Below are 14,447 nucleotides of genomic sequence, written 5' to 3' on the forward strand. Positions count from 1 at the left end.
CTCAGTCAAAAAGGGCCTAAAGTTGCTATTGACTTGATGCGCTAGTCTTTGTGTTTGAAGCTGTGAGAGGAAACTCAAATCCATAATAATGCTTTATCTTACAGCCCGTGCTGATAAATGCTTAAAATGTCAGTATTTCATCTAGGTTCCTCCCGATGGCTCAGTTGGTAAAAGGACCCTCCAGGTCGAACTATGTCATACAGGCCAAGGGGGGTCTCGGGTTTGGCCTGTGCTGATGAAACCGAGAACTGTGATAATGGCGCTCCAATTAGCTTCAATTCCTCTGGGCGAGGGGCGGGGGCCACCAGGTAGAGTTTCCACTAGTCATCACCATGCAGTGACCCCAATAAAAAGAGCAAACGTCAGATGAGAACAGAATCAGGCTTGGATGTGACACCCCATGGTGGGACAGACTGGTAATACCCACTGTAAAGGCTCACACATGGGGAAGAGCCAGTCGATTGAGGTAATGGAGGGTGATAGTTACCCGACTACCCGACATCCATCAGCTGCTTCAGAAGAAGAGGGAATTTTTTTTAAAATGATCAACATTTTACCCTTAGAAATCCCCATTTGCCCTTTGCAGCAGCAATGGTCATAGCCAATAGGGATATTCCGCAGAATCCTTAATCTATTTTTATTTGTACCTTACGTACTATTGGATTTCAGTTTAATTCTTAATGGCTTTTGTTCATTTGTACTGGAAATACATTTCAAAGTATAATTTCTAACTAAACATGTTTGCGAGATGAAACAAATGCATCATTTTTAGAACTCAATGTATGTTAACACGATCTTGCTGTCGCTTTTATGTATAGGTCAGCACCCTTGTTAGCATGAGTTTTAGGCGCCCCAAACTAAAATTTGAATTTTTTAAATTTGAGAGCGAGAACAGTTTGTCATAGAACAGCCATATTAGCTGTGAAACAAAGAGGGCTGTAGGTGGATCCCAACATACACCATTCAGAGTCTCATCCAGCTACAGCTCTGAGACGCAACCTGCCACAGGCAAAGTGTTTGTTGCACGAAACATGGCAGATAGAAATTTCTCTTGACTACTTTTGCATTTTTTTCCCCTTTAATGTTGAATCCTGTGAGCAGACTTTTTGGAACTTGTTTTGCTGTTACATAATCAGCTCTGACTGTTTTTACATTTTGTTCTTTTTTTTTCCTCAAAACACTTATGATTTTGGTCCAATTATTTTCATTGAAAAAATTTCCTAAAACTCACAAACTAAACTGGCACAAGCTTCTCTGAGCCCTTTGCCATATTTGTTCTTTTAGAGAATGTAGTTTATTTACTGTTACAGAAACATCTTTCGAATCGGTGAAATACTTTCACAACCTAATTTCAAATCGCTCTAGTTTCTTCAGGTTTAAAAAAAAAACACCCTTCCCTTGTGCAAGCTGAGCCTTTTTGCTTTGTGAGTTCTAGTTTCAGCAGAGCTGAGATTTTCTTCACAGATCTGACTAATTCTTTTACAGTTTCAGATCTTAAGAACATCTTCTGAACCTTAGAACACAGCATCCCCCTCTTTGGCCTCTCTTTTTAGTCTATTCTTCTGTCTCCTATCTTCTTCTCAGGCCATGTTTGCGAGCTACGTCCCTGAAATCATAGAATTAATAGGAAACCGCAAGAAATATGGTGGTTCCTATAGTGCGGTTAATGGAAGAAAGTAAGTATCTCGTGAGGCTCTGCTGCCTCTGCTGCAGTAGAACACTCTCTGCATGCCATTTTCTTTTTCTGTTTCATGCATGTAGGCAATGTTTGCTCGCTACGTACCAGAAATTGCTGCTCTCATCCTTAATCGGAAGAAATACGGAGGGACTTTTAATGCGACTCAAGGCAGAAAGTAAGTCAAACCGAACAAGGTGTGCTTGTGTGACCTCTCGACCCCTTAATGGTGACTTCTGACCCACAGAGATTTAATATTTTGTTTGTACTGTGATGTCAGATGTTACTGCTAGGACTGTCACACTGTGATTGGAGACCTGGACTACAATAAGGCACATGTCACATTTGTTAATTGTTTTTTGTCGGTGAGAGTCTCAAACAAGGACCCCTTGCTGTTTCATTAGTGAACAGCATGTGGGAAAGGCTGAGGAGAAAACATGGCAGCCAGTCTGTTCCAGCTTCCTTGATTTTGGCATTCACCAAAAAAACACAACATCACTGTCTTAATTTTCATATTTACTTTGTGTCAATCAAAATGATTTATTTCAAGGTCACCTATTTTTAAAAATATTTATTCTGGCCTTGTAGTCAGTTCTTCCATTGCTCAGATATTTTCATCCACTTTACTTTCTGCATGCAGCTTGTATTTTCCATGTTTCATTAAAATCCATGTGACTCTTCCATGGAAACCATTTCATAAGAACTTGCCAGAGTCTTGTCTGTCACCAGTGTTTAGTTGTGCGATACTGTGTGGTCTAAAACCTTGGCCCTGATCTTCAGTCAAATCCCCATACCCCTCCCTTTCTCTTCCCTTCCCCTCCCCTCCCCCAAACTTTGAAGGCCTCAACTCCCAGCCCTTCAGTTCCTAAATGCTCTTGGCTTGCTTTACAGTCTCTGTCGGCAGCCTGTTTGCCTGGGCAGGCACTTTGCTTATACACGGTCATTGTTTGTTGCTTCTGCTAAACTTCGTCTTTGTGGATTCCCTCAGATTTTCAATCTCAACCTAATTAAAACTCGGCTCTTTCATCAGCACATGAACTGCCTGGTGGAGATAAAATTCCATTAAACAGTTCTTAATTTATGATTAGAGTAATGTTTTTGAGACCTTTAGTCACTTAGACTTTTCATCAGAGCTTGTACAGCTAGGAAACGCTATGTGAAAGTCAGCATCCTTTGTTTTTAGTCTCATTTCCCCATTAGCAGAAGAAGATTGATGATATGTTATGTTTGGCCAACATTTTGGTTTTCATTTGGAATCTAGTGTTGAGAGAACGAGTTGTCAGAACGTTCAGACTCCCTGCCCAGGAGATAAAGCCATGTGGTTGTAATTTCCAGCCATGCAATGTCTTTACCACAGCTGGCAAGTATGGCTTCTGGCCTCAGCCATGATAGCTGGCTGCAGTTCATGTCTTTCATATATCACAACTTTTTTTTAATGAAGAGAAAGTTGATGCAAAGTGACATTTTATAAACAACTTATTTTCCAACTTTCTCATTTTAATGTATCAATATAGCACTCAACATAAACATTCACTCTGCACAGCAACAGAACGTCTAAACAATTAAGACAGCTTGCAGTTTGTTAGCTGTCATTATTTATCAGCATTCAGTGTTGAGGATTAGAAAAAAAAAGAAGCCTGCAATCAGATTATGAAATCATATTACCATGAAGCTAGTGCAGTCTAGCAGTCAGTCAATGGTGCAGACTGACACAAGAAGAAAAATATAGCAAGGTCTCCTCTTCAACTATCTTCTGAAACTTCTGAAATCGCTGCATTTTATAAGAGGCGCCGTCGTTATCACAGAGCGGGAGGGTAGCCAGCAGCACTTTCTATGAAGACAGTTATGTTTTTAATGCATTAAACGCAAAGACACGAGGATTAGAGCAGTAAACGGAGGCATGGCTGAATCTGGTGCTGATGCTGGAGCTGCTGTTTACCTGTACGCCCCTTGGGCTATCTGCTGCATGGCTGCATTTGCACGTTAATTTACTGTAACTCTGGTTTATTCTATTTGTGTTAAATGTTTGGGCTTTCTGTTATTTTTTTTTCTTTTCTTTTTAATGTAAATGCTAATTGTGTTTGACTGTTGCCTGTTTCCAATAATGTTATTGCTCAGTCGGAATGTCCGCTGGGGGTTTTAACCTGGTTTTGCCTCTCGAGATGTAAACGTTGAAGTATTTGTCAAATTGAAGCACTATGATAACTCAGATCAGTGCAGTTACATAGTTGCCTCCCAACCCCCGCCCCCACCCCAGCGAAAATAAATAAATGGACTGCCAGATATTGGCCACATATTCACCAGGGCATATACCCACCATAAGTTTGTCAGGCATTGGTTGTGTCTCTGTTTCCTTTCCCCTCTGGAGATCAGGAAATTACTAAGGTTCTAACACCAGGAAGTTGACCTCTTCTTCCTATCACCACCTCAGACAGTGTACAGATATGGACTCATATTTTCAGTATTACTGGTTTGAGAACAGATGCCCGGTTCTAGACTAAGAAGGACTGTGCTCATCCTCTCCACCACCACTGTCAATCCTCCTAACCAGAATTGCTTGCTCAAAGTTTTCTAATTGGCTTACTGTTGGCACTGTTAATCCAACAACTGTCAGCCACTGTGCTGTCAGGATGTGACATCTGTAATGGCCTGGCATATATATATATGTTGATGGTGATGGAGGATCATTGCTGCGTCTATAACACTGCAAGCAGAGTGAGTTAAACTCACTGACATCAAAAATACGTTTGGGTCCATTGGCTTATTTTTCCCCATTCCCTTTTAGTTTGTCTTTGGGATTTGGGATGAGTTGAATCATTTTTTTATGCTTAAAGCACCTTACAAGCTGAGGCTGGTGCCAGTAAGAAGCTTACTATCAGTGGATCTTGTAGTCCATTTAGACCTCATGAGTGATATGCTGCTGCAGTGTGATGAAGTTTTTGACCTGTGCAGGATTTAGGGCACCACACAGCTCATCAGAAAACAGAAATGGCAGCAACATCCAACATCCAGCTGAGCTCCCTGCAAGTTGGCATGTTCACAGGGTGCCATGTCTCAGTGATGCCGAGCTCACTGCACCCCCTCAATGCAGAATGAGGAAATCCTGCAGCAGCTTTACAGGGCGAGAATAAAAATAACAGTGTATTGTGTACTGTAAAGTACTCTTAACACCTCACATCGTAAAAGGAATCACACTGCAATCTTAAATGTCTGGTTAGCCACCTGCATACAATATGTTATTGAGCACAGAGACTTCTGATGGAAATAAGGTTTCTGATTTCAAACATCATAAAATTTCCATCATAAAGATCCTGAAGCAGAATTCAGTAAATATTTTTTACAGAACAGAATAGATTGCTCTTTTTTCCAGCAATTATTTTGGGGTGTTTCAGTTCTACATATTCCTTGTGCTCAAGCATAAGTGTAGAACCCAAACTTTTCCAAATTGGCCACCTTTGTGTAATTATACAGAAGATTCTGATTCAAATGGTGCTGTGTCTTTTAAAAAGTGAGGAAGGGGGATTAAATGTCACACATTTGGGATAACTGTTCACCCCTGGCAGTCAGTATTATGCCGAATGTTTTTCTCCATGATAAGGTAAGAATACTTCTTTTTCTTTATTTTGAATTTCAGTCGTGGATTTTCATGACTGAGGGTCTGTTTCCCCTCTCAATCTGGTGGTGGTGAATTTGTATCTGAAACACTGGCTTTCTGGGGAAAGGGAAGGGAAGGGAAGGAGAGGCCCGATCCCTGTCGGTCTAGTTACAGATAATAATCCAAATCAATCCCAAACTCTTTGGGGGAATTCATTTGTGTGTCGAAATCTTGTGTTGGAAGTGATTTCGCAATCAATGCCGGACAATTTAAGGATGTTTACTGAACCCTGACCCATCCAGTTGTGTGTCTCAGTCTTGCCAGGCTATTTGTGGGTATGCGTCAGATGTCTGGCAGTCTGGTGGTGGGTATATGTCTGAATCTGTGGTGGTGCAGAAGCAGCTCACTGGCCTACGTCTCCATTTAGCCATAAAGCTCTGCCTGTCTTCCACAGTTGTGGAAATTGATACCTCTGTAGAACTTTACAAACCATTGGAACCCTAGAGTTAATAGGTAGGGCTGCTGATGGCAACTCTGTGATATAGCCACAGCTTTCACCTTTCCCTCGAGGAATCAGTTCCTGCAGGTGACTACAGGTTCCCAGAACCACTGCCCTTCAGCTTCCTACCTTTCTTCCATTTAGTTATGGAAGGCAGTGAACCTCCAAAACAAATCTTTGGTGCCATCTGGAATAAAATAATCAAAATTGATCTTTTCTCGCCAGTCTATCTGGTCTGTATTGGTATTTCAAATTGATTCTTTCCCAATGCTCTAGGGTTCCACAGCAATTATAGAGACTCTTGAAAATTGGAGGTTCTGCATGGCTTAACAGCACATCAGATTGACCACTGAATGGCCAGACATTAGATCCCCATGTGACAAGCTCCCAATCTCAGACATTAGATCCCCATGTGACAAGCTCCCAATCTCAGCCAGGCATTAAAGAGAGGGGATGGAGAGAGATGCAGAGTGGATGTTAATAGTTTTTTTTTCCACAGCCGAGTTTCTCTTATTCAGCTCCTACCAGGTACTACAGAGGCCTGGGTGAAGTTTCTTGGTGGTTCTGGGGAATGGTGCTTGGTGTTAATTGTATGATTTATATCAGTGAGTGTTAATTGTATTCAGGAGGTGGGTATCAATTGGGGACTCTCTTGTGTCCTTTTTATAGGAGAGCTTATCTAGGGTGTGGTGTGTGTGTAAGGGGAATCTCTGTGAATAAAGGCTTGGAAACAACTGAAGACCAGGCTCTAGTATTCGATCCTTCAACATATGGCTATCTAATTTTAAGACTTGGCACTCGGGGGACCAAAATAAATCAAAATTATGAAAAGATTAAATGCAAAGGTGCTGGCTGGCCTTTACTGTATTATTCATTCCATTGTACTCATCATTTGAGCCTTTTCTTCTCTACTGGGGAAGAGGTATATACAGGAGCTTAAAGCTTGAAAACCCAGAAGTTTCTGTTCATATCTATAAACTATAGACCCAACAGGAACAAATGTTTGAGGAAATAGTTACTGTTTCGATACAAGATGTTTCCATGTGGTTGAAGATTTTTTTTGTAAGAGTATATTTTTACACTCTTAACGATAGAGGTGACTTATGTTGAATATTTTCCTAATTATTAATTAGCTGTACTGTGAACTCATCTAATAATCAGATTACTTCTGATGTGCTTTCATCTTCTAATCAAAGTTACACAGATTCACACAACGCTCGTTGCTTAATGTTCTGTTAAATTATAAAAAAGTTATTGGGTTCTGCACATATTTAATTACTGCTGTTTTAAAGCCCGAGAGATTTGAATTAATAAAAGGATGAAATGTTTTGCTTGAAATTTAATTCACTGCTTGTGTAGCTCTCCCGCTCCTCAAGAATTCATTTATACCACCTTGAAAACTTATCCCGGGCCTCAACACAAATGACCACTTCCTTTTTTGTTATAAGAGTGCCTCCCCACTTCCACCCCCATCAATGTCTGTGCCAATGTCCAAGCCTCATATATTTTAAACTCACTCCTGGTCATTGCATCCTGTTCCTTTTGGGATTTGATTGGAATTCTGTGTCCATGTATTTGTGAATACAAATGTGTTATCTCAGTAGCTTAAATTCGATGGGAATTATTCTATCTTATGACCAGAGTATCTTTATTTGTTCTCTACTTTAAAGAGAGAGTCTCCCGATTTTTGCTAAGTTAGCTGATCTCGGTTGGTCAGAGGGCTACAACAGGCCTCAGTTAGAGAGGACAATGTCAGTCAGAGTTCTGTTTGCTACCGAGGGTTCCCTGATAGAAATGTGCCTTGTGGATGTTGCATAAGAACAGGATCAAGCTCAGCTGTGATGTCCCCTTGGAAAATATCCCACTGACACTTACTGAGCTTGATTATGAGCGATGGCTATTTACGTGAGGTACTGCAGGACTTGATGCCAGTCGAACTATATCTCAGCATGAAGTTAACATTGTCGGGAGGTGAGAACTGAAAAAATGGCCAAAAATAGACAGACTCTAAGGGGGTGATTTTAAACCCCAAGAACGGGTGGGTTGGGGGCGGACGGGGGTTGAAAATAGTTTTTTGGGTCGCGACCACAACCCGGCTTTATTTCCAGGTTTAACGTCGGCGCGGAAAAGTGCAGGCTTCCCACTGGGAACGCAAAGTCCGAAAATTTTGCGGTTGCGACCCGAAGAAACAACAATTTTCAACTCCCACCCGCTCCCAACCCACCCGTTCTTGGGGTTTAAAATCACCCCCTAAACTTCAGAATCTCTTCAAAACAGTTAAAAAAGTATATATATATATTTTTTTTTATTTTCACCAATTCCGGCCTCTCCTTCCCTCCAGAGGGTGTTGACTGCCACTGATTGTTCCGCAGGCAGCAGGAGCCCTCCATTACTTTGCTCAAATGACCATTCTCTGTGGCTGAGCCTAAGCAGTGAGTGCCAGCAGTCGATTCGATGTGGGGTGATATCACTGCCTGAGACCGACCCTGCCTCCGCCCAATCCTCAGATGTGTACATTTCCCAGCAGTGGTCACTGGATCGTGATCAGGAGCGCAAACCTTGGCTGGTTTTCACCTCCCCAACCCAGGGGCCCTGAGACCAATTGTATTGCCCCTACTGCAACCCTGGTGAAAATAAGAAGAAAGAAATACTTGCAATTGCTTTACTTTTAAAGAGATTCTGATGTTTATTGCCCCTCTATTTTTGGCCATTTCTCTCACCCTCCTTGTTGATCTGCTGAGAATAACTAACTCAGCAGAGGGGAGGGATCAAATCTAGAACTTTCTGGTCCATATAGCTTTAGCTAAGTTGCCTTTACCAACTGAGCTGTCTTTTTTTTAAAAATACTTTTGTTTAAGCAGTAAGTGCTGACAACACCATCTGAATTACTCAGCCCAACCCCCGGGAAGGTGATTTAACATATATTATAATGGCATGACCTGTGAAGCAGTCTAGATTAGTTAACATGTCGCCTAATGTTCAATCAACTTCCTCATACAATCAGGCCCAGTAACTTCTCCCAACCAGTACCCAGAGGTATGATCAATACTCACAGTTTAAGTGAAAATACTTAGTATTTTTTTTTCTGTGTCTTTCTATCAGCCTCTCCTCCACTCCCAAGGAAGATATGATTTTTTATGAGTCGTACTGTTGGCGAAACTCCTCCAGGCTGATATTCCAGTTAAAAGTGCCCTGTTGCTGCATTTACTTCACAGCACTGCCAGGGTGTGAGTTAAATCAGTTGATGCTGCTGTCTATGTAGGAGGCTCGAACCCACTTGAAGATGTGATATATCCCAGCACTTCCAGATGCTGCAGTACCAGAGTAGAACTGGAAACAACTGCCGCAGTTGTCAGTGTCAGCCGCCATTATTCTGGCTGCTCCTGTACAGGCCGGGGATGTGGGTTCCAGGTTTACAGACTTTGCAGGAAAATAAAAGTCGGAAAGGCAAGTTGCGAATTGCAATTTGCAAACAAATGTGGAGCTGCAAACCACAGCTGTTTTGTCATTTGCTGCTGCTGCGGAATGGGGCAGACTACCACAGCCCTAAGAGTCAAGGCTATTATAGAACTCCTTCTACTTGAAGTAGCTCTGTGATACAAATGGGACAAATTAAACACAACAAACACATAGGCATTTACACACACAAACATATGAAATACATACACACACTCATTTACACGCACACCTCTCTTTATATATAATTACACATGATTCTTTGGAGAAACTATCTCTTTTGTTTCACTTTTTTGTTTTATCTCCTTCAAGTACATCTGCATCTCTTCACATTGTCCTTTCCACTTTGCCTTTAAACTAAGAACGTTATTTTAAATTGGAACTTAGAATCCTGAAATGCTCCCATGCGATCCTAATCACGTAATGTTCTTCAAACTCGCCAAGCTCAGTAGGAACATCTGTCCTTCACTGGCGATTTTGAACCAATGTTTTAGAAAGAACAAAGAGCTTCAAGAGATGCCCACTGCCTTGCGTTAGAGAGCATTACTCCAAAACATACCAGCTTCCTTGCCACTATCTGTAAAACTTAGCACTAAAAGCCAAAACAAAGTTTATTCCAACAGACAGCATTGATCTTCATAAGAAAGATGGAAAGACTTGCATTTATATAACGCCTATCACGACCTCAGGACGTCCCATTTTACAGAAAATGAAGAATTTTTGAAGTGTAGTCACTGTGACTAGACTTCAAAAAGTATCTTCTGGATGTGATGAGCAGAAAACCTGCACACGAGGGGAAATTTGAAATAATAGCAATAAATACTGGTCATTCAGTATCTGAAAGCAATGGAAGCTTGGAATTCAGAGCGCCTATTCCTGTTCAAGTATACATCCAATTCCCTTTTGAACCCTGACAGCTCTGTTCCTCCATATTCCGCTGACTTAATGCGCAGACCACTTTATATTTTTCACTGGCCTTTCGTTCTTTACGAAATGTTGTTAGTGACGCCCCTAAAGAGCAACACAGCCACCAGTGCTGATCACTGCTGTCGTGCTGCCCCCATCAGTGTTGCCCAGATGTCCCTGGTTCAAAAACTGAGGGTTGACATTCTCGATCAGTTTAGTCTGTTCTCACCTCATATGCTTGACCACACGATTAATGGTCGATGGTCATGTGACAAGCAGTCGTGCAGTCAATTCCACAGGTTTAAAAGAGGGCAGTGTACTGTAATGAACACACAATGGGGTAACCTCTTCCTATTAGTATTATTTTAGTAAGTAGAACTGCCTTATACTGGCCTCAACTGAAAACAATGAGCCCCCTTCGAACTTATTTGCACACAGTGGAATGAAAATTCCCAGATGACCGCATGCTGTTAGTGTATCTCTTACACAACTTATAATTTACTGCAGTTATTCAGCTTTTATACTGAACGCACATTATCACCACTTCACAATTTTTCTACCCAACAATAAATCAGGTTTGTCCAATTTTATTCTTTTCCTCTGCTGAAGGCAGTTCCACAGACACCGACAGTCCTCTAGTACCTCGTCTAACTGTGTGACTTTGGACAGTAACAGCCTCTTTGTGAAGGGGTTTATTGGGGCTGGTGTATGGTGTATGTGAAGGGATGTGTCAGGGCCGGTGTGTGGGATATGTGAAGGGATGTGTCAGGGCCGGTGTGTGGGATACGTGAAGGGATGTGTCAGGGCTGGTGTGTGTGGTATGTAAAGGGATGTGTCAGGGCTGGTGTGTGTGGTATGTAAAGGGATGTTTCGGGGCTGGTGTGTGTGGTATGTAAAGGGATGTTTCGGGGCTGGTGTGAGGGACATGTGAAGGGGGAGGTATCAGGGCTGGTGTGAGGGGTTTGTGAAGGGACGTATTAGGGCTGGTGTGCAGGATATGTGAAGGGGTTTATTGGGGCTGGTGTGAGGGGCATGTGATGGGATGTATTGGGGATGGGGTGAGGGTATGTGAAGGGGTTTATTGGGCTGTTGTAATGGGTATGTGAAGGGGTTTATCAGGGCTAGTGTGTGGGATATGTGACGGGTTGTATTGGGGCTGGTGTGAGGGATATGTGAAGGGGTTTATTGGGGATGGTGTGTAGGATATGTGAAGGGGTTTATCGGGACTGGTGTGTGGGGTATGTGAAGGGGTTTATTGGGGATGGTGTGTAGGATATGTGAAGGGGTTTATTGGGGCTGGTGTGAGGGATATGTGAAGGGGTTTATTGGGGATGGTGTGTAGGATATGTGAAGGGGTTTATCGGGACTGGTGTGTGGGGTATGTGAAGGGGTTTATCAGGGCTAGTGTGTGGGATATGTGACGGGTTGTATTGGGGCTGGTGTGAGGGGTATGTGGAGGGGTTTATTGGGGATGGTGTGTGGGATATGTGATGGGATTTATTGGGGTTGGTGTATAGGATATGTGAAGCAGTTTATTGGGGCTCGTGTGGTGTATGTGAAGGGATGTATCGGGGCTGGTGCGCAGGGAATATAAAGCATATTAGGGTTGGAGTGTGGGATATGTGAAAGGGTTTATCAGGGCCAATGTTTGCGGTATGTGCAGGGATTTGTTTGGGTTGGTGTGTAGGATCTGTGAAGGGGTTTATCAAGATTGGTGTGTGAGTTCTGTGAATGGATTTATTGGGGCTGATGTGAGGATATATGAAGGTGTTCATCAGACTGATTTTAGTTCTCTCAGTCTGTCGAATTAAGTGGTTATCAGCCCTGATACAACATGACTTGGCAGATAAGTCACTTTCTCAACTCTGGATTTTGTTTTGAAATTGTGTATGCTGGGAACTGTCTAATTGCTTCATATCCATCTGTACCTCTGCCTGTCTGGCACCAACTCTAACTTGTCACCTCAATAACTCTTCAATGTCCTGTTGGACTTTTATCAAACTTGACAATTGATTTCCCCTCAACAGTCTCGACACAGCTAGAAAACCTTGCATCACAGACAAACCATAAAACACGAACATGATTAATCTGATTTCTGTGTACACAGATCTATGAGTTTCATTCTTATCACATTTAAAATACCTTGTCCATCATTTCCAATGTGATTCTATAAGGCAGCAGTGAAGAAAAAGGTATAAATTTATCAGGATTTTGAGCACTTTCAGGCCTATGTTTGGTACAAGGTGAAACCAACTAGTCAGAACAGTACTCAGGCCATTGTGTTTATATAGGCAACAACAAATCATATTTCAGGGCCTTTCCCTGTGACACATGATTTGCGAGACATCAAAACTGAGCACTAAATAGTCACTGATGTGCTTAAAAGCCCAGTGTGTCTCCTTCATTCTTCCTCTTCCTCATTCGCTGATCTAAAAATCAATTGGTGTTTAAAAATAAGATGCTTGAAAAATGTCCAAACCTACAGAGCTTTCAAATGGTCTTCAAACTTAGAGTGATGGTCATACCAGAAGCAGCCAAGCCTTCGTGGAAAGTGGCAGAGAAAAAGCTTTTGTTTTTAAAATCAGTGAGAACGAGTAGACCAGTTTTTCACGGCATTGCTTTTGCCAATCACAGAATTGCCAGTGCTCCAAACTGGGGTTTAAAGTGGATTTGACTGAATCGCAATCTTGTTTATACCTCTTGCCCATTACCTCATGTAGGTTTGATTGAAAGTAAAGTAAAAGCCAATATTGGACTACAGGTGCACATCAGGTAGAGAGAAGCCTTTCAGGCTGGTTTAGAAATTTTTTGGAGATTTGAATTATGGGATGAATTTGCATTCACCTCTCCCTCTGTATGATGGACACAGGATTCTAAAAGGCCATGACTCCCCTGATATTTCACAGACACAAACCCATCACCTACTGTCACAACATCGCCACTTTGTTCTCTGTCATGTCTCCTAATCTAGTTGGTGAAATAATAAGACTGTATTAATGTTAAGAATCTTGACCCCTAGCTGTGGCACTGAGTGTTGACCTGGTCTACTTTCACTTTAACAGGCACATAGTGGTATGTGGACACATTACACTGGAAAGTGTGTCCAATTTTCTAAAGGACTTCCTACACAAAGACAGGGATGATGTGAACGTAGAAATAGTATTTCTACACAAGTAAGTAACAGATTTGATGTACAATGGAACAGTTACATGTGCAGAGATGCAGTGATTGACTAAAATATTCCATGGTAGCACCCTAATTTTGCCCAGTCCAAAGCCAGATATTTAAAAAAGGTCGTACATAGATGTGATACGGTTTGGTCAGACATGTGTGAAATGGGGGGAGACAGAAAGAGATGCAAAGAGCCCACAAATACATAAGTGTGAAATGCGAGCTCATTCCATGTTCACACGTGCTCACGTCCTTTTACAAAAGCCCATTTTTGGAAAGTGCAACGTTCCCTGTCCAGTTTTTGCAATTACTGGACAGCCAATTGGAAACTGGACAGGCCAATTCAAACTGGATTGGTGGTGCAGTTAGTACAGACATTGCCGTTTCTGCAAGGAATTTCCCACCTTCAGTCCCCTGACCTCAGCTGTGGTAATGGTTGGAGCACCATCCCTGGGTGGAGGAAAATCAGCCATAGTCCCTCTTGATTATTATCCCATGCCTCCACCTGGAAAGTATAATTGTGTGAGAACAGGAATGGGCTTGAAAGCTCCCCCCAACCCCATCATGGTCAGAGAGGCCGCCAGTGCTGACTGTCTAGGTTTGCACATGATGAATAGACACTTGGACAAGGTACTGGAGGGCAACCAATATCCACGGAACGATACTCTTTCCCCCCCCCCCCCCCCGCCCTGCCATCGGCCTAGTGTAAATCTTCAGCAGAGGAGAAAATCGGAAGGACAAAGAACATACATGTTGCTATGACTTTCCACGACTGTTCCATTTGGTTGTAAAGATCGTGTCCTATAATTAAGCACATATAAGATTTCAAGAATTGCTGACCACTGAGATTCTATTTATCTGTTTCCCAGATTAGTGTTCTGAGCACAGGTCATAGAACAATCTAGGGAAAAAATCTGGAAATCTGATATTAAAAACAGAAAATGCTGGAAACACGTGTAAGGGAAGGGATGAGTCAGCGTTTCAGATAGAGAACCTTCTCCAGGACACTGGACAGCAATCACTGGCTAAAACTCCCCTCCAAGACCAAGGGCGATGTGGTTATTTGTAGCACTACTGCTGCCTCAGTTGAGATCAGCTAACTCAGAACAGACTAGCAATCAAACCGGAGATCTTCACGGTCTGTA

General features: G+C 42.2%; 1 protein-coding gene across 6 annotated transcripts in view; it reads left to right on the forward strand.

The window, feature by feature from the left end:
• Positions 1-14,447, forward strand: part of kcnma1a (potassium large conductance calcium-activated channel, subfamily M, alpha member 1a) — a 692,064-nt gene that overhangs the window by 498,769 nt on the left and 178,848 nt on the right. For all 6 annotated transcript variants that reach the window (XM_067972546.1, XM_067972543.1, XM_067972542.1 and 3 more), the window contains exons 9-10: positions 1,585-1,676; positions 13,194-13,304. In XM_067972546.1, the coding sequence (XP_067828647.1) occupies positions 1,585-1,676; positions 13,194-13,304 (203 nt within the window). The remainder of the gene's footprint in view (positions 1-1,584; positions 1,677-13,193; positions 13,305-14,447) is intronic.

The sequence above is a fragment of the Heptranchias perlo genome, chromosome 36, assembly GCF_035084215.1.
Source record: "Heptranchias perlo isolate sHepPer1 chromosome 36, sHepPer1.hap1, whole genome shotgun sequence".
Taxonomy (NCBI): domain Eukaryota; kingdom Metazoa; phylum Chordata; class Chondrichthyes; order Hexanchiformes; family Hexanchidae; genus Heptranchias; species Heptranchias perlo.